Below are 27,292 nucleotides of genomic sequence, written 5' to 3'. Positions count from 1 at the left end.
AAAGCTATAGAGCTCTGAGTTTAAACCCTAGCCAGATCCTTGTTATTCTATAGCATCCTTTGAGCCCTCTACATGTCTTGTATCGTTGGTATGTAGTACTCTTTAGTTGGTGGCTTAATTAATTACCATTTTATTTAATTAATCTTTGCTCTTCTTTCATGTTGTGGAAGTAATTAGTGTCACCTGATGAGAATTAAGTATGTGTTTTCACAGAATTTCATTTATCACTTAAAATTTTGTCTGAGATGTTTTCTATAGCAGGCACCCATATATTTTCTTTTACAAATGTATTTAAAATAACACATAGCCCCCATATTTATTAATTATTTGATAAAAGACAATTCAGAGTCATAAAATGAATTCTTTTCATTAGAAATAGGATCATCAAAATAAGTTTGCATTGTTTGTTCTAAATGTTCAATGAAAGTTATGTTTACTCCCCACCCCCAGGCCCACCATTCTGCTTTTTATGGATTTGTCTACTCTGGGTACCTCATATAAGTGGAACCATATACTATTTGTCCTTTTGTGATTAGCTTATTTCACTTAACATAATGTCCTCAGGTTGTAGCATGTGTAAGAATTTCTTTCCTTTTTAAAGCTGAATAATATTCTATTGTAGGTATATACCACATTTTGTTTATCCATTCATCTGTCAATGGACACTGAAGTCACTTCTACATTTTGGCTATTGTAAATAATGCTGCTATGAACATGGGTGTGCAAATATTTGAGACCCTGCTTTCAGGAGCCAATTTACTTTTGCATTTTACTTTGGATATATGATATTTTAAAAATATAACTCATTTAGAAAAAAAGTTACAAATGGAAAGTATGATCTTTTTAAATAAAACTTTTCCTAAAATTATTTGCAGTTTCGTAAGTAGCTTTATATTAATGGATTTTGTAGATTGATAGTAGTCTTTGTCTTGGATTGGGTCTCATTGGAATCCTATCTGCTATTCTACAGTGTTGATTGCAAAGAAAATGCTTGGAAAATAGACCACAGGTAACTGGATACTGGAGAGATATTTAGTAACAAAGTGTGTTTTTACATGATACTCCCCAGACTTGTAGAATCTTTCTTAAATCTAGAATTTTAATAAGAATTCTCCAAGAATGAAAAAAACAAAAACACTGTTTTTTGTTGTTGGTGGTTTTTGTTTTGTTTTTACATGTAATCTGTGTGTTTTTAAAGCTTCTGTTTCATTTGAAATTGTGCCTAATGTGTTGTTTATAGTAGGTACCCATCTTTTCTCTGTACTGTTTTTGATATAGGAAGTACAGATTCATAAAAAGAATAAATTAGGGTCCTACTAACTGAATTAGTAATTAGTGTAGTTTACTTTGGGTACTGACTTCCTTTCCTTGCTTTTGTCACCTAGTCCTTCAATTGGCAATTCTGTCCCTATGAAAGAGCCTTGGGAATCGTGGCTAGTTATTGGAGAATTTGTAGCATTTAACTTAGTACAGACCCCTTCTCATCTAAATCACAGAAGACTTCAAGGAATTTTTTTGAAGAAAAAGAGGTTCTATACTTAACAGAATGTTGTTTTTGTAACATCTAGAGTTTTCTCATGCAAGAATGAAACAAAAAAAGTCAACCATTTGTATTTCATCGTAGAAAGAATCTCAGAAGGGGTTGGGAAAGTGTACCCTGTTAGGAGTCGAGGATGAGAAAGGCTGGTCTTCAAAACAGAAAAGGGAGAAATGGCTGGATTGAGAGATCTCCAACTCTTTCAGATTTTTCTGGGGATTGATTGGAAGGTGAAAATAATGGAGCCAAAGCTTCAGAAGGTACATTAAGGAGGATAGTGAATTGTTTTGTTGTTAATGGTAATTTATCCTTGTCTCATTGAGTCTTCCTTTGCAATTTTCCTAAGAGTAGATCTACTCGTTTAGAATCAGATTTTAGAGGAGATTTTATTAGGATGAGTTGTCACATCATTTTGATTAGTTTTGATACAATTAATGTTGATTTGATATGGCTTGATATAGTTTGATTTAGTTTGATGTCTTCAGTTAAGAATAGCTACTCAGTGCTTTGATAGAAACCAGTTTTATTAACTTGAGCACTTGTTTGACTTGCTTCATTTTCTAACCCTTATTCACTTCATATATTCATGGAGGCAGTACTAAACTTTAGAAAGTTGGGGGTGGGGCATTCATCTACTCTTAGAAGTAGCAATGGGTGGAGACAGAGGTGGAGAGACCTAGATTATGCTCTGTTCGAAAGTCTCCAAAGACCTACATTGGCAATGTATGTAGGGCATTGTATAGAGCAGTGATAAAGATACTCCCAAGTAACTTATTTCTGTAGTTTTCTGAGGCAAGGATTGATACACAGCCAGTTCCAATCAAATACAGATACCACTCACTGAATTGTATTATCTGCTATACCAAACAAAACCCATCATTGTGTCCTCTTGGATTTATATTGTTTACTTTCTTCTCTCCTTAGGTATGGATGAACGAGGAGGTACGACATCTTGGGGAACAAGTGGTCAACCAAGCCCCTCTTATGACTCATCTAGAGTAAGTTTGCTCATCAACCCTTGATTAAAATTGTAAAGATAATTTGGCAGAATAAGTAAGTTCTTTCATATGTGAGTTCTGTTTCCTAAGAGAAGTGAAGATTAATGTATTTTATGGGAATATATTGGAATACCCAGTACCTTCATAGTAGCTTTAATTCTTTCCCTTAACTGTCATACTATGGGAGTTCATTTTATGTCCTACAATGAAAGAAATATTCTTGATGTTATTTCTACACCTCAACTACTTGTAATACCCTTTACTAAAGTTGGAAGAGCTTGGAATGCCTCACTAAGTAATCTCTAAACATAGTCATTTTTCTTCTTGTATTGTTTATTTGCCTTGAGAGCTCTCAAAGGACCAGCTTCTAGTCTCCCCTTTCACGTTCTTGCTACAGTAGTCATCAGCGATTTGTATCAGGGATTCTATAGCCCTGTCTCTTGGAAGCATATCAAAACAGATACAACAGATGACATTTCTTGGTTGGCAGTTAAGAGTAAATAGGACCAAGCTAACATGCTACACAGTGAAAGGTTAAAAGTTTAGAGCCTTTTCCAGAAATTAAAAGAACAAAAAAATTCCCCAAAACTTAAAAAAATGAGACTGAGAGACTGAAAATTAGACCAAAGAATTGACCATAAAATTAAATGCTGTGCTCCCAGATTCCACAGTAAATTGATGAGGTTAAGAGCTACCTTTTCCAAAAGGTCATACTTTGAATGAATAATGAACTATTTATTTCTCTCAGAATTAACCAAGAGAAAATAGACAAGCATAAAATTTATGGGTACTTAACTCTAGAAGCAAATTGGTTTAAGTGGAAGAAAACCTGAATAATGTGATTGGAATTCATAGTCTCCATATGGGTTACACTGTTGTGCATTGAAAAATGCTGAGTGAACATACTTACTAAAATATGTGGTTTTGCTATTATATTTGGCTGTAAATATGTTTAATTTATTTTAAATACTTGGAAGAAGAACTGGGATAGTCCTGTGGAGTCCAGGAAACTGAAGAGAGAGACTGTTAAACATGGGTTTTAGTGTTCCCTTCTCTCAAATCAGTGCTGTGAAAGCTGAGTTGTAGGGTAAACAGCACTGTCCTGGGTATCACAGGATCTACTATTGACACTACTTTGAACTTGCTACTTAATCTTGGACATGATATTTTATCTTGTGGGTAAACTGGTTGATATCCAAATTGCCTTCCACCTTTAAAATTTTTTTATTTTTTGAATAATATTGTGAATAGGAAAGATAGGTTTCCTGTTTCGATTTTGAAGTAGAGATTTTATGTATTAGAGGACAATACTAGTTGATACTGGATTATTTTCTTTCAGAGCCTTGAGTTACTGTGTGATAACATGTTATTTCTTAATATACATTAAATGGTGCCTTTGTACCTTACTTCCCTTTCAAACTTTCAGTGTTTTTCTACTTGAGTACTAAGTAGGATTTTAGGAGAAGAGACCGTAATAATATATCCAAACATTTATATATTTCATGTTCCTGAAATTAAGTTTACCTTTAGAGATGGACTTCAAAGCAAATCTTGCTTTTCTTTTTGCTATTTGATCTATAGGTCAAATGTGAAATGCAGCTTTTTATTCTTAATTTGTTTTTTTCAGTGTATGTTATGTACAGTGAAAAGTTAAATTGATTTTATAGTAGTTTTCTATTATAAAAATCCAGATTAATCTCAAGATATCCCATACAGCCATACACACGCACGTGCGCGCGCACACACACACACACACTATTCACACACATTTTTTTCCCTGCCTGTCTACTGAGTGATCTGATAGAACAGTGATTTACTGCCCTCCTTTCTTTTTGTTCCCGGTGAAATCTACTCTTCCAATAACTTTCTTCCTTTATCCTAGTCATGATTAGTGTTAGTGTTAGTCAAGATGTTATATTTTATTTACAATTTCAAACCATTTATTTCTCCCCTGAACTCTTCTCATCAGGGAGAGACATTTATGGTTATCTTTGAAGCTGTCCTCAGCACTCCTTATAGGAAGATTGTCAACTTTTTGAGTTTTATTATTAAATATCTTTCACCATCTTGACCACGTTTTTCATAATCATAAGTATAGATGGATATAATTTTGTTAATAAGAATCTCAGTTGAACAAAGTACTTCATTCTCCTGAGTATTTTAATACGGTGAGTTTTTTAAATTTAGAAATAAATAATGATATTGGCTAAAAACTAGTTTTGACACATTGTTAGTAAAATTAACAAGTCAGTTTAAGCTTTAATGAAATTACAGATGCCTTTGTAGAAATTATGTGAATGACATTTATTTAGACTTTACTATATTGTATAAATAACACATTTCCATCACAGAAAATCTCATTTAATAAATAATTTGATTATACATTAATGATAGAAAAATTTTTAATTTTACTTTTTGTGGTAGGTCATGATAAAAAGGTATCTAAAAACTGCAAAATGAGTAGTGTAGTGGAGTTATAAAGCATATGCTTTTAATTTAGATGGATTCAGCTGTCTGAGTTGCTGCTCTTCTCCCTCCACTCAGAACTATAAGGGAAAAAGAATAATTTTTTGCAGTACTGTAAAGCAGTATTTAGCATATGAACTCTATTAATACTGTATTACTATACATTTTAGTGTACAAGATTGGCTATACAGAATCATGAAGGCTGAGATCAATATTTATTTAACAACTTTTCAAGGAGAATTTTTTCTCTTTATACTTTTTGCCTAATAGGTCCTGACTTTAATTTTGATGAAGATACCATTCTGCTCTAGTAACCTTGATGCATAAGTGAGTTCCACTGGAATTGTGTGGCTAAGAGCCCACAAACTTCTTTTCAGTGTTTTACCCTATGCCCATTCTTTCAGAAGTAAGAAAAGTCACTACAGCAGAGCTCTTTCTAGTGTGTCTTCCCTGTTTTTCCCAAATCCACCAGAAAAGTAGCCTCATAGCGTACAGGTGGTTGGTTGAGTTTCCGGTTATCAGAACTACCCACAGCACCGTTGACCTTCTCCCCACCTGTGCAGAACAAAAACACACACGTGAACAGATAAAAGCATCATCATGATTGAATAGCGCTTCTATTTTCAGAAATTTGTGAAAGTGGTGATTGAATTTAAAGCATCAGAGACTGAAAGGAGCGATTAATCTCAGATAATTTAGACATGGGCAGAGGTATAATTAATTAATGACTTTGTCCCCTCCCTCCCTTATTTTTTATTCTTTCCTACAAATGAATGTTTTCTATATTTGACATTTGTAACCAGGCATAAAGGCCAGAGAATATCATGATTTTTCTTATTTTCTACAGTGTTAATGATTTATTCTAGTTTCAGATTCCCCCCACCCCCCTTTCTTTAGAAGGCAATGATTAAGAGCACGTACTCTGGAACCAGACTACCTGGGATGAATCTCAGCTCTGCCACTTACTGCATGTGTGATTCTTGTCCAGTTACTTAAATTTACTGTACCTCAGTTTACTCATCTGTGAAATGGGGATAATAATAATTACAAGGTTGTTGTGAGAATTAAATGAGATACATGTACAGTGGGCAGTGCTTAGATCAGTGTCTGGTACATAGTGAGTATTCTATAAGTGTTGGCTTTAATCTTATATATGTCAGAATTTATCAACTAGATTTATTTGTAACAAACAAATTTAAATGAATGAATACATTTGCAAATGTGCTGCATTCTAAGTGTAATGAATAAGAATTGTTTTCTGATTCAGTCATGCTTATTAATACTATACTTTTACTTCTTTTAGATTTGTAAAAGACATAAATAAAATTGATTTCCTTTCCCCTTCAATATCTTTCTTGGGAATGCAGAAGTCTTCTGACAAACTTTGATATAAAAGTTTCTGTCTGTATAATGCTTTATAGATAATGAATGCTCTGTATGTGTTTGCTGAATATAATCAAATTGAGGAATAATCATTAGATCTACTAGATTAATTGTGTTTGGAGATTGAGGAGGGGAAAGAACCAAAATTGATACAAGGTGGTGAAGCTTGAAGTAGATGGTGGTGGTATTAATTAATGGTTATAGGGCTTTCTTCTGTGCTTACAAATTATTGCCCTGATTGATGACACTGCTTAGTGAAGCATTTTATTTAAGATCACAGCCTCTGAAGAGTTGTGCTCTGTGACCTTGGACAAATTACATAACCTCTTTGTGCCTCAGGTTTCTAATCTCTATAATTATGATAATCTTACAGATACTTTGTAGGATTTTGGTAAAGATGGAGTGTAATAATAGCTATGAAGTATTTCATTTCATTTATTGATACAATAAATGAAAGCTGCTGTTACTATTATTGCCACCATTATTATTTTCTCCAAATATCTAATATTTTATTATGTATTTTCATGCTTATATTTCCTCATGTACAAATTCTGTTTCAAAAATGTTGTCTGATCATTTTAGTTTACGGAAATTCCAAGGGGCCATGTCATCTTGGTTTTCCTGCCCTTTTAAGCTCTGCTACCCAACCTAGGCCAAGCTCACAGTGCTGAAGTACCATTGGAGTTTATACCCTGGGCAAGGGGTTATGAGAGGGCTCATAGGAAAGAGAAGTCTTTCTATTGATACTTTTTCCTACAATACAGAGTTTTGCATTCCTTAATTTAAAAGGTATGAGTTCACTGGTAGGTAACCACTAATAGAAATTATATTTATAGGTACCATCAATGCCCAGGAGTTGGCAGTTTAATCATAAGTATTTTCAGGTTACATATAACCCCTTGTGGTAGTTATTTTTGGAAAAGAAACAACATTCAATTGAGTAGAGTTTGAGTGCTTATTTTTTCTAATTGCTAAATTTCTACCATGGTTTTCCCTTCTCTTTATAATATGGTTTGCAGAATGAAACAATCTTGCTCGTGTTGTTCTTCCTTCCCTCCCCATTTTGCAATATTCAAATTTTGAAAGCTAGAAGAATTTTCAAAACTAGAAGGTGTTTTATTTATATCCAGTCCTTTTAGTTTGTAGAAGAGGAAACTTAAGAGAGTATGAGATTTGGCTAGGTTGAGATGTGTGCTGTTGATACAAAATACACATGAGATTTGGCCAGAAAGTTTGCCTAGTTAATGACAGACTCTGGCCTAGAACTCACATATTCTGAATTCTGTTCTAGTATTTTTAACCCCCTTACCTTAGAATTTCCCAACTCAAAGAATTGTCTTAAATTTTCTTCCATATACTGAAGGAATGGGAGGAGAGAGAGGACAAAGATGAAAAAAGAAGAGGATCTGCAATTGATAAAGAGGGCATTGGACATTATTTGATTTTTTAAAAAATTTGCCTGGCAAGTATAGTGTTTCGTGAGGCAGAATAGTGTAGAATTTTAAGAGCTTGAATGTTGCAATCAAGATGCCTGTGCGGTTTCTGGCACTCCTGTTTCTTAGCTGTATGACTCTAGGCATGTTGCTTCTCTTTGCCTCAAACATTTTTTTTCTTTTCCCTTTTGCGTTTGTTGTGGGGGCCGGAGGTGGTGGATACTAATAATAACTACCTTACTGAAGTTCCGGACTTAGGCCTATTAGTGGAGAAGGGGAAAACCAGTTATGTGGTGATGAGTTGGCTTTAAAATACTTAGCTTAGCTGCTGTGTATGACTCAGCACAAAATAATCTCAGGGACTTTCTGTTAAGGGATAAATAGTTGATATGTTTTGAAGTCTTTCATTGTAAATATACTGTGACTTGTGCTACCTGTTGCAGTGAAGGGTTATGAGGGTTCAGTTTATTTAAAAAGCACCAGCAGTGGTCATTTCTCACATCAGCTGTCAGGAATACACGTGGATGGCAGCCTGACAGACCAGATCAGGTAGAAAAATGAAAATATTAGGGTACAAGGATTCAGAATTTGTTCTAGACTTCTGAGAGTCATACACAAAGCCATAGATTAGGTACTTGGGTTAAAGGAAACAAAAACAAATAAAAATTCAACTAGAGTAAACATAGAGCTTTCAGATTCTATGGACACTAAAATGAGTCCGTAAGGTTATCTGTATTCATTTAATGTTACTTCTCTAACAACTTTGGACCATTTCTGCCAGATGTGGCTAAAGGGATCTTTAATTTTGCTTAGTGCTCTCTCCATTCTTAGCAAGTGTTCAATATCTGTTCCTTCATATATATGGAAGAGTTTGGCTAATAACCACTCTGAAGTTTGATGGGTAGCAAGTTGGAGATGGCATAATAGGGGCTTAATTCCCTTCACATGCTATCTATGCAAAACAAACAGAGGTCATTCTGACCCCAGGAAGGGTTATACTGGGTGGAGTTTTGAGAGAACCTGGTGTGTAGTTCGTTTACATTTGACAGTAGAGGCCTTGGGAGTACCTAGGAGCAGAGAGAACGTGTTGTTTTCTTCTCCCAGCAGAACACAGTGGCATGAGAGCTACCCTTGTAAATAAGGATGACAGTGTTGTCTGCCTGCTTTTAAGGAACTTGCTCTTACTGTGGTTCCCCAGTTTTACCCTGCTGAGATTTGTAGATGCACTCAGTTTCTGAAATGTCAAAAGTGAATAAATGTGTATCTTAGAGTTCAGGAAATATGGTTGGAAATACAAGTCATACTTACCAAGTCATCTTTATTTTAAATAAGCTATAAAACTTTAACTCTTTTAAGGCAGCAGTGAGAAGCTCTAATTAGGCTACAAATAATTAATTACCAAAGTAATTTCACTGATTACCATGAGATTACAGGAGAGGGAGAAATTACTTTGAGTGGCCAGGAAAGACTTAACAGAATAGGAAGAGTTTGAGTAGAATATTGTAGGACAAACAATATTTGTGTGAATAAGGTTGAAAGGAAGACAACTCTTTCTGGAAATGTAGAATGATGGGACCACAAGTTACAGAGGCACCAAAATCACAAAATTTAGAAAATAGTAAATCACCTTGCTTTGTAGGTGAATAGTGTGATAAGGCAGATAACCTTTCTGTAGAAGAAATAAAGTCTATCCTTTGAGAAATAGAGAACCAATTAAAAATAAACTTTGGCACAGGGAATGGCACAAAGGGTTTTATAAAGATCAGTATACTGTGGTATGAAGGATGGATCCAAAGACAAGAAATTGGATAATCTGATATGATGTTACTACACAGGCCCACTTGGGATGAAATAAGACTTAGATTGGGATGATAGGATCGAGATCACAAAATAATGGAAAGAGGAGCGATGTCACAAAGGAAAAAGAAACTGGCACACTTGGTGAATGAGGAAGATATGAAATCATGTAGACTCACTACCCCCAGAGAATGATGACTCCTGAATTAAACTCCATGTGTTTTATTTAGCCTTTGACAAGTTAGCTGTGGTTGTGTTATACAACTACCAGATTGTTTGATTTTGATAATAAATAGCTTCCCTTACAAATGGGAAAATCTAGTTGTGTGAATAAAAAGTAAATAAAATAGTTTTTACTCATTGTCCCCCATTTGTCAGCGTTAATGGGTAATAAAGTTCTCTCCCTTAGAGCACATATGTTCTCTAGATTGTTTACTGTTTGCATTGTTTTTATTTTTGAGGGGGATAATGGTATAGGTTTTATAGCTACTAGGGGATCAAATGCAATAATTAGAAAGGACACACAAATTTTGAAATAGTATTTTATGCCTCTTGATCTCAGGTACAAAACACGAGATGAAGCAGTTAAATAGCAAAGCAAGACAGGAGGGACAGAGAATTAAAGTAAGTGTTTTCTATATATTGCATCTATGTTCCCATTAATCTCTGTTTTGTTATGTAACTGCTCCTTCTGAATGTTCTGAATGTGAAGAAAACTATGGGTAAGAAAAGGGTGTATTTTAAAGTCAGGTTCAAATAAACCCATGAGAGAAAATGTTGTTTGTTACTCTTGGTCCTATTCAAACAGCACCTGCCTATAAATCGTAATCATAATGTTTTTGGATAAGAAAAAAATTGGGTTAAGATGATGTAAGCTCCTTTAAATCTCTTGCTAGCAGATATTTAAAATGAAAGAAATCACATAGCTATCAGATTGTCCACTTTCCCATTTTTAAGCCAGTCAAACCTATTTTTTCAGTTTAACCATTCAACAGGGACAATGCCTGTTGAGATGCTCTAACATAGATCTTTTGGAAAGAGCCTGTATGTCAGTTTCTCACCTCATTGTGAGTTTCATTTAACTTTGTATGCCTGTGAAATAGCATCTTTATCAGGATTGATCTTTACAATTCTCTTTTTATTTATCTTCTCAGTGTTGGGTCTTTAAGGTTAACAAGTGGAAGTCAAAACATAATAATCTTTCAATCTCTCTTATGTCCTTTTTTGTAATTGTTGAAGATTTATTTTCTGACAGCTTTTAAAAAAAATTGTTTTCTATAAATTTAAATGTTTTTTATTCATGAGAAAATAATGGAGGGTAGATTCTGGCAGAATACATTTTTAGGCCTGCTTAGCCTGTTTTAATTAGTAACAATATTTACAACTACCGTTTGTCACAATATAGTTTAAAATCTTTCACATGTTACCTTTTTTTAAGCTTCATACCAGCTCATCAAGAAGCCATTTAAAAAATCCCATCCATTTTAGAGGTGAAGAAATTGAGGCTCAGAGAAGGTAGATAACTTACCAGATATTAAGCACACAAGAGTAGTAACCGGGCAGTATGATTTTAAATTAGTGTCCCTTTGGACCATATCACACTTGCTGAAGTTTAAGAGAGACCCCAAAATAGTTGTTATTACTACTTGTCCAGGACTTTGACACATACTCTAGCAGTTGTAAGATGATGTTACTATCATTATTTATTATAAAAATATTATTCACATTTTATACATAAAAATATAAGCCATGGAATGAATCAGATAAGTTTGCTTCCTGGTATCACCACTGTATTTGACCTTGGAAAGGATAAAATAACTTAATCTCTGAGCCTCAGATTTCTCATCTGCAAAGAGATTTATCTCATAAGAAGTGTGTGAGAATTAAGTAGAGGAATAAAGTATTTAGCACATATGTGTAATTTATTAAGAAGTCTATAAGTGTTCCTCTTTTTACAGTCAGTCTCATGAAAAGTTACTCCATTTTGATATAAAACCATGTTAAGAATTTTACGTCTTGGATGCTCCTTAGAAAGACAGCTGTTTTGAATTCCTGGAGTATGTCCTGGACAAGGTGAGGGACCTGTTGCAGTTTTTAAATGCCCACCAAGAGGTCCTGTAAGTCAGGAAAAGTTAATTATGTTTATAAAATTGAAATTATTGGAAAAGTTCATTGCAGATGAACAGATCTTGGGATTTGGAGATTATTGGGAAAAATAAAATTGGGCAATCCAGGTTCTTATGAACGTAGATTCTTATTAATATACATTCTTATGACAGAATGTAGATTCTAAAAGAGGAGGCTTCAGTTAATTCCTCAAATCTGTTTGAAAGATATCTACCTCACAAGGTAGTGATGAGACCTCAGTGAGCTTATGTATGTCAAAGGCTTAGCATGGTCAATTAATGTCAGTTCCTTTTTTGATGTACTTTTGTTATATATTCTAACATTTTTATTCTGAGAATAAGAAGCTTGGACTGTTTTCCTTCAACATATTGAACAGATACTTAATCCTTTGTGCTGTCAAATGAAGTAATTATTTTCATGTGGTTTTATATCATAATCAATCTGCTGCTTTTTGCATGGAGCAGATCATGTTCCTGGTGTGTAGTATAGGAAATTATTTAGTGATTAAACAATGAAGTATCAGCTGTACTGAACCAAATGTCTTCTCTGCATTGGTGATACCATGAAATCTTATTAAGCTTAGACTTTTCTGAGTTCTTGCTCTGTAAATATTTTCTTCATTTTCCACTAACCCTACCTTGCTCTCTTAGATCACTTTTCCTCAGTATCTTCCTTCCCAGTTTAGAATTTTACGGTCTTCTCTTGGGTGTCCATATTTTAGTTTGTGGGCTGTTCACATGAAAATCCTTTTTTCTCCCACTTTTTTTTTTACTTATGAAGCATTTATTGAGATTTCACTATTTTCTAGTCACTGGCATTAGTTGGGCAAAATGAAAATGATCAGTCCACATTTCCTGGGCAAAAGGAGTGCTCCTTCTCATGAGAAAAACAGATTGTTATACCACAGAATGATAGAAGTTGTAGTAATGATAGGCCCAGGGAGAGTAGAAGCACAAAAATATAAGCAATACTTGGTTATAAAACCTCCAGAGCATATCAAGTGAAAATGATGTTTTGTAATACAAAGAACAGAGGACTGATGAGTTACTTATTCTGGACTTAATTCCTAACATGTAAACCAAAAATTTTTGAGCACTATCAGGGTTTCTAGAACTGGGCTCAATAGGTTATTAATAAACAATATGTAAATACAGAGCTCTGTGGTCCAATATATTTATGTATTATTGAGATAAAGAAAATTAGATAGATTTCCTTGTTGGTATTAGGTGTCTCAGTTTTTAATATTATTGTAAATTATAAATCTTTAAGAAAGGAATAGAATATACTTCTTCTCACATTTTTTTTCCTACCATGGAATCCTTCTGTGTTACCTATGAATTGTTTGACTGATAGTAACAGTCTCAAGAAATAGTAAATTAGACAACTTATACACTTAACTATTAATTTAGATCTGTGATCCATTGCGAGTTCATTTTTGGTTAAGTATAAAGTCAGGGTCAAAATTGATTTTTTTTTTTTTTTTTTTTTGCATAAGAGTATCCAGTTTTGTTGGCACTGTTTGTTGAAAAGATTGTCCTTTTCCCCATTGAATTCCCTTGTTATCTCTGTTGAAAATCAATTAACTGTGTATGTGAGGATCAATTTCTGAACTCTCTGTTCTGTTCCATTGATTTTTTTTAAACCTTTACATCGATACCATATTATCTTGATCACTGTGCCTTAAAATACATCTTGATATCAAGTAGTGTAAGTCATCCAACCTTATTTATTCTGCTTCAAAATTGTTTTTCCTATTCTAGGTATATTGCATATACACTGAAACATTTTCAACCAGCGTATCCGTTTCTAGAAAATCGTTTGGGATTTTGGTTGGGATTGCATAGAATCTCATCAGTTTAAGGGGAACTGATATTTTAGCAATGTGGAATCTTCTGATCAGTGACTATGGTATAACTTTCTCTTAAGTCTTCTTTAATTTCTGTTAGTAATGTTTTATAGTTTTCAGTGAACACATATTACACATCTTTAGTTTATCACTAAATAATTTTTGATGCTGTTATAAATTTCAATTTCTGGTTGTTCATGCCTTATATAAAAACTATAATAGGTTTTGGTATATTGACCTTGTATCCTGCACCTTGCTAAACTCACTAGCTGTAGTAGTTTTTTTGTACATGCTGGAGGATTTTCTCTTTGGATAATGAGAATTTAACTTTTTTTTTCCAATCTGGATTTTTCCCCTTTATTGAATTGGTTATGATTTCTTGTACAGTGTTGAATAGAAGTGATAAGAGTGGATAGCTTTGCCCTGTTCTTGATGTTGGAAAAACAACCAGTCTTCCACCATTAAGCATGACATTAGTTATATGTTTCATTCATGTGATTTATTAGATTGAGGAAATTTCCTTTTATTCCTAATTTGTTGAGAGTATTTATCAAAAATGGGTGTTGGATTTTATTAAAATAATTTTTTGCATCCATTGAGGTGGTCATATGGATTTTCTTTTGTAGTGTGTTGCTGTGGGATTGTATTGATTACTATTTTTAATTTTAAACCAACCTTGCATTCCTGAGATAAATAGCACTGGATTACTATGTGTTGTTCTTTTATATATTGTTGAATTCAATTTGCTAAAATGTTAAGAATTTTTATATTTGAGTCATACTGATCTGTATGATTTTTTTTTTCCTTGTACTGTCAGTCAGAATTTGATATCATGATAATACTGGCCTCAAAGAATGAGTTGAGAATTATTACTTCCATTTTAATTTTTTGGCAGAATTTATGTAATGTTTGTATTATTTCCTCCTTAAATATTTGGTAGAATTTACCAGTGAAGATATGTGGGCCTAGAGTTTTCTTTGGGAGATGGCTTTTAATTTTAACTTTATTAGTAGATAAGAACTATTCAGTTTTTTTTCTTGAGTGAGCTTTGTTAGTTTGCGTATTTTAAGAAATATATCCATTTGTCCATTTCATCTAAGTTGAATTTATTGGCATAAAGTTGTTCATAATAATTCTCTATTACCTTTTAAATATTTATATTAGTTATCTCTTGCTATAATAACAAATTACTGCAATTTTAGTGGCTTAAAATAGTACACATTATGGACTCACAGTTTCTGTGGGTGAGGAATTAGGTATAGCTTAGCTTGGTCCTTTGCTTCAGGGTCTTTTATAAGACTGTAAGCAAAGTATTGGCCAGAACTAGGGTCCCATCTGAAAGACTGATTGGGGAAGGATCTGCTTCCAAGATCATGTGTTTTTTGGCAGGATTCAGTTCCTTTTGGTTCGTTGAACTAAGGATCAAAGTCCCCTGTTGGCTGGAAGCTGCCCGCAGTATCTTGCCAGCTGGGCCTTTCTGTCATGGCAGCTTACTTCATCGTAGCCATCAAGGGAAGAGGGGTCTGCTAGGAAGATAGAAGGCACAGTATTATGAAGCCTAATTATGGAAATGGCATCCCATCACTTTTGCAATATTCTGTTGATTGGAAGCAAGTCACTAGGCCAGGTCACACTGAAGAGGAATGGCTTATATAGGGGTATGAATACCAGAAGACATAGATCATTGAGGGCCATCTTAGAGTCTGCCTGGCACAGCATTTGTAGGATCTGTAGTTAAAATCCCTACCTCATTCCTGATATTGGTGAATTGTTTCTTTTTCTCCTGATCAGTATGGCTAGAGGCTTATCTCTTTTACTGACATTCTCGAAGAACTAGTTTTTGTTTCTTTGGTTTTCTCAATTGTTTTTCTGCTTTCAATATGTTTGACTTCTACTCTTACCTTTACTTTGAGTTTAGTTTGCTCTTTGTTTTTTAGTTTCTTAAGGTGGAAGTTGTGGTCATTGATTTGAGATCTTTCATCTTTTCTAACAGGCATTTTAGTACTATAAATTTTCCTCTGACCATGGTGTTACCTGCATCCCACAATTATTCCTATTTTGTGTTTTCATTTCATTCAGTTCAAAATACTTTATAATTTTATTACCGAATGAATCGGGTCCCGCCACCTCCCGCTTACAAAATCAGTTACGTACTCACAAACAGTAGAAAAGAAAGGTGCTCTTAATCAGAATGCCGGCAATCTGGGCAGATGGTGGACTCGGCATCCGCCACAAACCACCTCCGAAGATTCTGCTCAGCCATGAAACTTTTAAAGAGAAGGAGGGAAGTAATCCAGTTAATCATTGAGATAGGGGGTCAGAGTCATCACCATCCCCCCACTGCTCGCAGGCTCATTGACTTCTTGTGATCTTCCTCTAGATGTTATCTTGTTCACACAGTTTGTTCGGGAGATGACTGAAGGGGAAGCTAAGGGAGAGATCTGGTCATCTTCATTTCTACATTTCATTGCTTATTCTTCATTTCTACTTCTTTGATCTATGGAAAGAACCGACAAGTTAGGCAAGGTATTGTGTGATTAAAAGATTTGAAAGGTGTGCTTGGGCCAGAAATGAGTAGAGCATGGTGGCACCTGGTTTAAAAGTTAGTTACAATATAGCTTTGCTAAAGTGACAAGAAAAGGGGCTTCCTGCTGAGGGTGGTTTCCTGCAAAGAGCTGCTTACAAATCCCCACTTGTCAGAACGTCATTCCATTTCTGTGGGGTTAGGGGTGAAGGTCTGTCTTTTGTAACTTCTTCATGCTGACATAGAGTGCTATAGTCTCAGAGTGGAGGGTGTCAACATGGGTCTGTAGCATCTCTGCTGATAATTTTAGTTGTCTGCTTACATATACGGGTAGAGAAAGCTACAATTACTTTGATGCCCACAAAGATATAGATTATTATGAGCAATAATGTTAATCCCATTCTCTTGAGGCCAGTTCTTGGAATTGTGCTACCCATAGATTCAATACTGCTCAAGCTGGAGCAGCTTATGTCATGGCTACAGTCTGGTCATCATGCAGTTAGCTTTTTTCCTGTGGTGGCAGTTACAGTATCTGTAAAACAATTCAGGAGTATGCATCAGACACTGAGTCTGTGACTCTGTTGTCCTAATCATTAACTGCTCGGTTTTGTACTTGGGGCGGGGGGTGGGGGGTGGTCCTGCTCTGTTCCAGTTTTCCTATTGCTTTCTTCCTTGACCCTTGGGTTATTTACAGTTATATTGTTTAATTTTGAAATATTTGGAGATTCTGTAGATATGTTTTTATTATTGATATTTAATTTATTCCATTGTAGCCAGAGTATATGCTTTAGTTCTTTGTGTAAATCTGTATTTCTGTCTGGTGTTATTTTCCTTTTGACTGAAGAACTTCCTTTAACATTCCTCATTGTGTAGGTCTGGTGCTGATAAGTTTTTCATGTTCCATGTGTCTGAAATATTCTTAATTTTTTGTACAAGGTATAGAGTTCTAAGTTACCATCTCGTTTCCCTCTTCTCCTTCTTCTTTTTCCTCCTCTTCTCCCTGTCTTCTGCCTCTCCCCTTCCCCCCAGCAATCATAGGATTCACTTTGTTTCCCCTCTCTCAGGGATCACTGTCCTGCACTGACCATGTCCAGTGTCTCAAAACTCTTACTTAATGTATTTTGTTTTTTTTTTTTTTTTTATTGTTTCAAGTGTGAGGGTTAATCTGGTCTGTTACTCCATCTTGTCTGGAAGTGGAAGTGGAAATGTAGTTTTTAGTTAAGCTAGTCTGACAGGGACCATGGATTTGCTTCATCAGTAGGAGCCCTATGAGTAGCACGTTATAAATGAATGGAGAAGTGAAGCCAGCACTATTAGCTTTTCCTGCACAATACTGAAAGTACTGGCTTATTCAAGAGATCTTTGGAATTTTGATACCCTGTTTCACTATTGTGTTTAAAAAAAAAAAATTTAAAAAAAAATTAGTGGCTAACATTAACTCATCTGCTATCATAGTTCCCAAGTTTAATCAGTTCTCTATCACTCTCTGACCTTGGGAAAGTTATTTAAATTCTCTAGGATAAAATTTCCTCATCTATGAGATGGAGAAAATATGGTATCGATATATAGTTTAAATTAACTGATATAATACCTTACAGCCCTTAACACAGTGCTAGCATATGGTAGTCACTCAGTAAAAGTTAGCTGTGATGCTTATGATGCCACCAGAGGCGTGCTTATTGACATTTTTGTTTTCTGGTTATCAACGTTTCATTTTGCCTTAGGGCATTCTTAGCCGCTCTTAATGCAGTATTTCTTCTGCCTTAATGGCACTGCTTATTCTGCTTTGAAGCTGTGCTGGTATATTGCCGTATTCTAAACTACACCCAACCCAGGAAGTTTAACTTGGAAGTTGGCAGACTGGCTTGGGCTTCTTTTAAAATATCACTGGCCATGCCAACTTGTCCCTTAAACTAATAGGGAATCTAATATTAGTAATAAAGCCTTTGGAAGCTATAATGTGAAACATATGAGGCCCAGACTTCATACAAAAGTTACTCAGTTTATTAAAACATTTTCAGGTATTGTCTCTTTCTTCTTCCAAACTGTGAGCTCCTTGAAGGCAAAGACTGTTTTATTCATCCTTGTATTCTGGCACTTAGCACAGTGCCTGATACATTACTGGCATTAGTACTTACATATACATATGCATTGTCACACTTCCATATGCACATTTTGACCTCTTTAATTTCATAAGTAACTAGATTAAAATGATATGAAAAGACAGGTAAAAGAAAAAAGAGGTAGTTATAGGGAAGAGGAAAACAAGAAGAAAGTCAAGAGGAGTAGAGACAAGAAGATCCCCTCTCAGAAGTGTTGATAAACACACCTGTTGGCATCTACAGTAGAACTTAATAGTACACACTGAAAACATAAGAACTCAAAGCAGACAGGCAGAAAAAAGAGAAAAATCAATTTAAGGTACTGCTATGAATGAAATTGTCACATTGGATCAAGTAGATGATAATTCAGTTTCTGCCACTATTAGCCATGATATCTAAGTGGCACATCTCCCGATCTCTCTTAGGAGGTGTATAAAAAAAGACTGGTAGTACTGTGAACTAGTACTGATTATCAAAGAAATGCTGATCTCCTATTTTTCTCAGTATCCGAAAATTTTATAGGATGTGCAAGTGTACTTATCTAATCTTATATTTTTTAAGTATCTGAAAAATTTGTACTGGGTGCAAATATAGTAAAACAGTATCAATTTAGACTAAATGTCTGAATTACAGTATAATTTTACTTTTAAGGAAATAACTATGTTGTTCTTTTTACCTTTAATTATGTGTATTAGCTAGAAGTATTCTAAGAAATTAATGCCACTTAAATTTCCTTGTCAGTTTCATTTAACTAGATATGTAGAATACACATACACATATCAGAGCCAAGTTTTTCTCTAATAATAGATAGCTATTTGTTTGATTGCAACTTGATGAAGTTGCTGGTTTGTGTTTGATTACCATGTTGCATGAAGAATACTGTCCTTATGCAATAGAATCATGGTCATGGAGTGAGATGCTTCCACTGAGAAGCATTCAAAACTCATACTAACTGAGGGAACAATAGATTCACCTCTGCTTCTCATACTCACTCTAGGGTGCATGCTTTTCTTAGTAGAATGAAAGAGGGGTGGAACTGTTTTTAGTACATTAATTTTTTTTCTGCTTTCTTTTTAATGAATTCACATAATTTGGTTAGATAAATATATGTATGATATGAGTAAATTATGATATCTAGACATTTGAGTAGCCACAAAAGTCCTGCTTTTAGTGATTAAAAAAAGTTGGTTTGCTCGTATTCAAATCTAGTATATGTTTTTCAAATTGGTGAATGAGTGCTCCCCGAAGGGGTCACTCGTCAGCAGTATGTTGGAGTTACTCAGAGAGAGGCCTTGCTGGTTAGGCAACTGATGGAAAAGGAGATAGCTTCACGTGCTGATTCTTAAAAGCAAGGAGGTTGACAACATGCAAAAGTGAGTGATGGGTCTTTATAAAAGTGCCATGAAAAGGGAGGGTAATGTATTTAGAATTTAATTCCTTTGATCTCCATAGCAGTAAAGGCTAATCTAGAAGAGAAAAGTTTCTTTACATACAGCTTTGAAGTGTTAACATATGGATGGGAAATACAGTGATTCTAAAGCTGCAGCTGTAGGATATTTATAGACAAATATAATTTTTAAAATGCTTTCTTAAATTAAGAAAGAGAAGCTTTGTCAGAAATATTTTAAATGCTTTGTCAAACTAAAAAATTCTAAAGTTAAAAATGAGGGATTGTTCAAAATCCAAGAAAAACTTGCTGAGTTCTTTCTCTCAGCTACTCATTTAATATTGAAGTCTCTGCTAAGAGGACCAGGCTTAGTTTTCAGAAGCCCATTTATCATTAAAAAGTCATCTCTAAAAGTTAGGTTTTGTTTATCAGATATTTTCAGAGTAGTTACACCTGCCTCTCATATCTGATGGTGATGCCTTTCTGCTTTTCACAGGAAGTCCTGACATTTCAGCTGCTGCGAACACTGCAAGAAAAACTGTATAGATCAGAAAACAGGGGCACTACCATCCTTTGGTATTACATAGAAATAAAAATTTCTTTTTTGCCCTTTCTTTGTTGGAATATCCGTATGGTACCTGTGGTCCTCTAGCCAGGTAACCACCATGGGCTTTGAAGATCTAGGAACTGAAGAAGGGGACGATGGGTTTGTGTATAACTAATCCTTTTACATTCAGTTGCTATATCTGGGTAGCTTCATTGCTGCAGAACAAATCACAGATTCCCTAAGGAAGACTAGATGCCTCATCTGATACTTTTTCTCTGGTTGAGCCTCAGGTTGAAGTTGGATTTCAGGCTGTTACCCTAAAGATTTTTCTCTCTGTGGGAATATATATGTATTTTTTTTGCAATTTTCAGTGCCTAACAACCAGGTCATTCAGATGTCCCCTTTAGTTTATTGGAATGGAGTTACACAGTTTTTCTCTAGAATTTTTCTCCCCATTTTGTTATAATGAATAATAATTCTTAACTGTAATTGCCAAATTATTGTCATAAACTCCATCTTACAGGAGGGAACTCAACTACTGGTCCTAATGGTAGAAATTTGCTTCTAGGTTTGTTGGAGCCTCTGTTTGCATTCTCTGTAGGAATTATGTCAACATCACAGAAGATTGCTGCAGTTTATTACCACCTTGGGCAAGGGGAATGTTCTTCAGGAGGAATGCATGCCTGTACTTGATATCCACTTACCAAAGGAGATTTTCCATTTCCCATTTTGTTTGCTTTTTCTCCATCACAATCCACGGGTTCAAAAAGTTCTCAAAAGCTCTTTTGACTGTCCCTATTGTTTTGAGCACCACTAGCCAAATTAGGTGGTTTAAAATTTTTTTTGTTTTTCTATTTTCCTGGCTCTTTTCCTTTATCACCTATGTTTGAATAAATACACTCTTCATTTTGTGTGGCTCCAGCCTATCATTGAGCCATTCAGTTCACAGTAATTCCAGGGAGGAACAATTATTTCTAGAGAGACAGCATTGCATGATGGGATGGAGTCAGACTGCCTGGGTTTAAATTCCCATCCTGCTACTTACTGTTGTATACCAGGTGAATTATGTAAAATTTCTGTGCCTATTTCCTTATCTGTGGCATGGGAATAATAGTTCATGGGGTTGTAAGGATAATGAGTGAAGCCCTTAACTCAAGTTCTGGCAAGTAGTACCATTAAATGTATGCTGATGCTATTATTAATGCAGGCATAGAAAATCTTAAATCAGATAAATTGAATGAAGACTGGATTACTCCTAGAAGGAATCGCTGACCCTTCAACTATGGCTTATTTGTTTTCATCTTTAGGGAAATAAGTCTCGGCCAGTGGTTCAGCACCCATATGAACCAGTTAGCAAAAGAACATTGTTTCACTGTTATACTTTTAATTCAGATTTACTCTTAAAAATGAGTGGCTTTAGTCATAAGGGCAGGAAGAGGTAATGTAAGTGACGCGTGGTACGTATCACCATGGCTCATTACAGAATCCAAAAGTATGGTCCTAAGTATCCTATCCTATGGTCCTAAGATATGCAGTGTTGTTTTAATCATGAACTATGAATTATTGTGTCTGTGAGTCAGATTCTAAAAATCAACATCGGCCAACACTGTTGCCATGGCTCTAAGAGCCTATACAACACTGGGCATCAAGACAATATACTGGCAACAAACTAAAATATCTTAACTTCTGTCAAATTTTGCTGTATCAACACCTGGTGTAATGACTACAGTTTTAATTATAGAACCTTAAGATGAACTAAGGAGCCTAATGAAGATTAACTCATTTAACAAATATGTCTTGAACATTTATTATGGTGAAGGATTGCCTTTGCACCCAGGTCAGACTATTTCAGATAAGAATGTAGCTACATAAGGGTTAATGAACTAATAAGGAAATGTAATGCTGATTGCTTTGCTTTTTGCCTACTGGAAAGTGCACCACAAATTAGATACAGCTTGTAAGTGGACTTTGGAAGCTTTCTGTCAGAAGTTTGGGGTTGTCTATGGAGAACTTTCTGATTCTGTAAGAGATTTTTTTTCCTAAACAATAATACATTTCTATTCTAGAGAATAGTTTAGTAATATCTAGTAAATTTAAAGTTGTGTATGCTCTGTAAGCTGGTGATGTTACTCCTAGGTATTAACCCCTAAAAAGTTTCACGTAACCTCTCATATGTGTACAGAGAGACATATTACTAAAGTGTTTATAGCAGCCTTGTTTGTAATAGTGGAAAAGCTAAATGTCATCAAAAGGGGGCTGGGAAGATAAATTGTGGTATTTTTATAAATAGAACATTATACAGTAGTGACATGTATATACCAGTGTTAACACTTTTCCAGCGTATCAGTCTTACATATTGACTGTTAAGTGAGTATAGAAAAAAGTATACTATTTAGATAACATTTTAAAACATGCAGAGTGGGGCTCTGTTTAGAGAATATGCATATTTAATAAAAGTATTAAGTAATGCATGAAAATGATTTTTAAAAGAATAAGTTTAAGATAGTGTTTACTTCTGAGGGGAATTTGGGAGAATTCCATAGGGTTTTTGTTTTGTTTTGTTTTGTTTTTGTTTTTGTTTTAATTTTTATTTATTTATTTATTTTTGTCTGTGTTGGGTCTTCGTTTCTGTGCGAGGGCTTTCTCCAGTTGCGGCAAGTGGGGGCCACTCTTCATCGCGGTGCGCGGGCCTCTCACTATCGTGACCTCTCTTGTTGCGGAGCACAGGCTCCAGACGCGCAGGCTCAGTAGTTGTGGCTCACGGGCCTAGTCGCTCCACGGCATGTGGGATCTTCCCAGACCAGGGCTCGAACCCGCGTCCCCTGCACCGGCAGGCAGACTCTCAACCACTGCGCCACCAGGGAAGCCCTCCATAGGGTTTTAAACTATACTGGCAATGTTTTATTTCTTGAGTTGTGGATACATGGCTGTTTATTACATACATTTTTATATGTTCGAACTATTTTAGAAACATTTAAAAATTGGAAGAAAATGTGTCAAAATGTTGTTTGCATTTCAGTTGAGGTAAAATGGGAGTCTTTTTTTTTCTTACATAGTTGATGCTGTTTCTTTACATTTCCAGTTTTCTACAATGAGAGTATGTTATTTCAATCATATTAAAGGAAAAAACTGAGAAACTATATTTTTCAGAAAAACAGTAAATGGTTTTCATAGAAATTTTAGGAGATGATAGGCAAGTAAGATAAAAAAATTATAAACTTGTTACAATTTTCTAGTCTTTTTCCTATAAACTTTATAGAGGTTAAATATTATTATACTATGTACCAATTAATTTTTGTTCTAATTTTTACCACCTAATATTATAAAATAAATGTTTAACATATAGGACTGGTATTTTAGAAATTATTTTAAAATATGCTATTGTACTGAATGTAAGAACATTGCTTTGCTCAATGGCTGGTATCGTATCATGTCTTCTTATAGTTATTTATTGCTTCTTAATGCATGGGTTTTAATAAACTTATGTTATTCCTAGGTTTGATTTATTTGAATTGATTTCACGAATATCAGCAAATATTTTAAAATATTTATTGAGCAGTTTTATGTTCAGTCTTAATCTGTTGACATACAGTAGTAGAAGATAAAAGGTTTAAAATATGTAAAATCCAAGGTTCTTTTGCAACAGAACCTCATTTTATCTTTCTTTTATCTAATTTTCCCTGGTTGCATATAGTGTGTGAACAGGATAGGGGAATTATGGTTTAAAAATGTGAGCTCTGTAAGACTTAATGAGGTACTTGTGGTGCAGAAGAAGAAATAATAGTGGCTAATATTATTTTTCTGTATACCAGGCCACATGACTTACAAGATAATATAGGCTAGTTCTTCTCCAACTTTAGTTAGAGAATATGAATATGAATGAACCCCCTAAAGCTCTTCTCAAAATACGTGTTCTGACTTTTTAGGTCTAGGATGCACTCAGACAAGTGTAAAGTCAGTATGTTTGTTTAGGAGTAAGCTAAACTAACAGGTTTCACCAATTTTGCCCACCCGCCTCTAGCAACCACCAATCTATTCTCTGTATCTGTGAGCTCTGGTTGTTTGTTTTAAGATTCCACGTATCAGTGAAATCATTAGGTATTTGTCTTTCTCTGACTTACTTCACTTAGCATAATGCCCTCAAGGACCATCCATGTTGTTGAAAATGGCAAGATTTCCTTCCTTTTATATGGCTGAATAGTATTCCATTGTGTGTGTGTGTGTGTGTGTGTGTGTGTGTGTGTGTGTGTGTGTGTGTATATGCGTACATACACACCACATTTTCTTCATCCATCCATCCCATCCATCCATCCATCCATCCATCCATCCATGGACACTTAGGTTGCTTCCATGTCTTGGCTATTGTATATAATGCTGCAGTGAACATGGAGGTGCATGTATCTTTTCAAGTTAGTGTTTTCATTTCCTTCAGATAAATGCCCAGAAGTGGAATTGTAGGATCATATGTTAGTTTTATTTTTAATTTTTTTGAGGAACCTCCATACTGTTTTCCATAGGGGCTGCACCAGTTTACAATCCCATCACCAGTGCACAAGGGTTCCCTTTTCCCCACATCCTTGCCAACACTTGTTATTTCTTGTCTTCAGCCATTCTAACAGGTGTGAGGTGATAACCTCATTGTGGGTTTGATTTGCATTTCCCCAATAATTAGTGATGTTGAGCACTTTTTCATGTACCTGTTGGCCATCTGTATTCTTTCAGATCCTCTGCCCATTTTTTAATCAGATTGCTTGTGGTTTTTTTGGGTTTTTTTTTACAGTTTAGCTGTATGAGTTCCTTACATGATATTAACCCCTTATCAGATATATGATGTGCCAATATTTTCTCCCACTTTATAGGTTGCCTTTTCGTTTTGTTGACGGTTTCCTTTGCTTTGTGCAGAAGCTTTTTAGTTTGATATAGTTTCACCACTTGTTTATTTTTGCTTTTGTTGCCTTTGCTTTTAGTGTCAAACCCCAAAAATTATCACCAAAACCAATGTCAAGGAGCTTACCACCTATGCTTTCTTCTACGAGTTTTATGGTCTCAGGTCTTATGTTCAAGTCTTTAATCCATTTTGAGTTAGTTTTGTAATCTTTTAATACACCTTTTATATGTGTAGTCAGGATGTTAATTTAGGAATAGACTAAACTAACAGGTTTTCTTAAACATTTTATATATGCTGCACTACATTTTATAGTACAATTTTTAAGGTAGTTAAAAAATACAATTGTTATAAAATACAATCTCTAGTTTATTATTATATACAGCAAACAAAATTGGTCTGCCAAATTACTTTAAACCATTGCCAAAAGTTTGTTCTCTTTGTTTACCTTTCTGTTGTTTGATAACAAACCATTCTTGGTCCAACATCAGTCCACAGACTGTACTTTGAGAAGGACTGACAGAGGGTATCAGAAATTTATTAGAAAGGAAGGATGTGTTAAAGAATCCGTGAGTGATTTTAAGTAATGTGATTTAAAACATGTTCAGTATTGTTTTGTAAACACTCCTATGAATTCTAATTAGAAGACAAAAGCATTAGTGAAGATTTTTAATCATGTGCAGTTTTTAAGTAACATGAGAACGCACTTTTTTTATCCTTTGCCTCATGACTTATTTTTCTCCTTTAGAAAATACATGGAATTTTTTTAAAAAAACTATGTATTAACATGACCTTTTAATAAAGCTTTTGCAGCCAAGTGTAAAGTCAGTATGTTTGTTTAGGAGTAAACTAAACTCACAGTTAAGTTTTCCTCCAGTTTTTCTGTATGGTACACTGTATTTCATAGTATAATTTTTTAAGATAGATAATTTTCTAATTGAGTTTACTTTTCACTATTTTAAATTCTTGTTCTAAATGGATCATCAGTTCCTGAACTGGAAGGAACTTATTAGCCTCTGTAATTTTTGCCAGTTAATGGGAAGAAGGCAAAAATCTATACATTAGAAACCATCAAAAAATATTATGTTTCATGTCTGAATTTAGTGTCTGTAGTTTTGGGGAGAACCAGATAATACTTGGGGCTAAAATTTTTTTAAATTAAGTGTTGTTTTCCTGTGTTCTTCCAAACATCAGTCCTTCTGGTACTGCTTATTCATAACCTTACAAACTGAAGTTGCAGCATTATTATTGATTTATATTTTTACCCTTGAATTTTATATAGAAAATAGTTACAGTATAGATGGGTTAATAATTTTTAAATAAAATAATTTATTTTACTTCCTTTTGTACTTGTAGTAGAAGAATGTTTTTACTTTTTATGTATCATGTGTTAATGGATTTATGATTTTGATGTGGTCATTGCTGGAGAAATTAACATTGAAAATCTGTAAGGAGGATTGTAGATGAATTCCAAAGACATACTCTGCTTGTAAGTTTTTATTTAAACATAAAGAGAATATAGACTTGAACACTCTAGAAGATGGAGACCTATAATATAGAAAAAGTCTGCCAGAATTAAGTCTGTTTGCTTCTAACAGATGACAATTAGCAGTTACTTGGATAAATTTGTGAATATGGTTGGCTCAAGTTAGAACTGAATCTGAGTGAACTTTTTTAGGTGATCCTTTGGGATCTCATGTTTAAAAGTATTTTTATGCACTTGTACTAAGCAGTATTTCACGTATCCATCATATTTTCTGAGCATCCTTTCCACCTCTGAAAGATTTTGATTCTTCCTGTCCTCCCACCCATGGTAATTCAAGACTTGCTCTGCAGTCTGGGGTTATAGTAATTCTGCGAAACCACTTCTTAGCGTTCATAAATAAAAAGTTATCTAGAGAGGTTATTCATCCTCTCAAGAAAAACTTAAGCTCTTAGGTGCATACAGAGTTCTGTGCTGGTCTTTCTTGGAATGATAAAAAGGAGTGAAACATTGTTGCCTTTTAGGAACTTGTGGATCTCCATGACAAAACCCAGATCTATCATGAAAATTTATTATGTATTAGCACCTGACCTATTTAAGGATAACAGAACCTTAACATATTGATTATTAAGTTGCTTTTTCAGATGTAGACCTGATTCATTAACACAGAGCATTGTTCATTTTTCATTCATTCATTAAATTAACAGATTTTACTAGTCACATACTACGTGCTTGTTAACATACTTGTCACTGGTGATAGAGTAATGAGTGATATAG

At 34.6% G+C, this 27,292-nt stretch overlaps 1 protein-coding gene across 3 annotated transcripts in view; it reads left to right on the top strand.

The window, feature by feature from the left end:
- Window positions 1-27,292, top strand: part of TCF12 (transcription factor 12) — a 371,138-nt gene that overhangs the window by 149,763 nt on the left and 194,083 nt on the right. For 2 of the 3 annotated variants that reach the window (XM_061180287.1, XM_061180286.1), the window contains exon 4: window positions 2,462-2,535. In XM_061180287.1, coding sequence (XP_061036270.1) covers window positions 2,462-2,535 — 74 coding nt within the window. Of the gene's footprint in view, window positions 1-2,461; window positions 2,536-10,176; window positions 10,239-27,292 lie in introns of those variants that run through there. The other variant, XM_061180288.1, reaches the window with a different exon arrangement.

Source organism: Eubalaena glacialis, chromosome 2 (assembly GCF_028564815.1).
Source record: "Eubalaena glacialis isolate mEubGla1 chromosome 2, mEubGla1.1.hap2.+ XY, whole genome shotgun sequence".
NCBI classification, from domain to species: domain Eukaryota; kingdom Metazoa; phylum Chordata; class Mammalia; order Artiodactyla; family Balaenidae; genus Eubalaena; species Eubalaena glacialis.
Note: the sequence above shows the minus strand (reverse complement) of the source record. Positions and strands in the feature narration are given on the sequence as shown.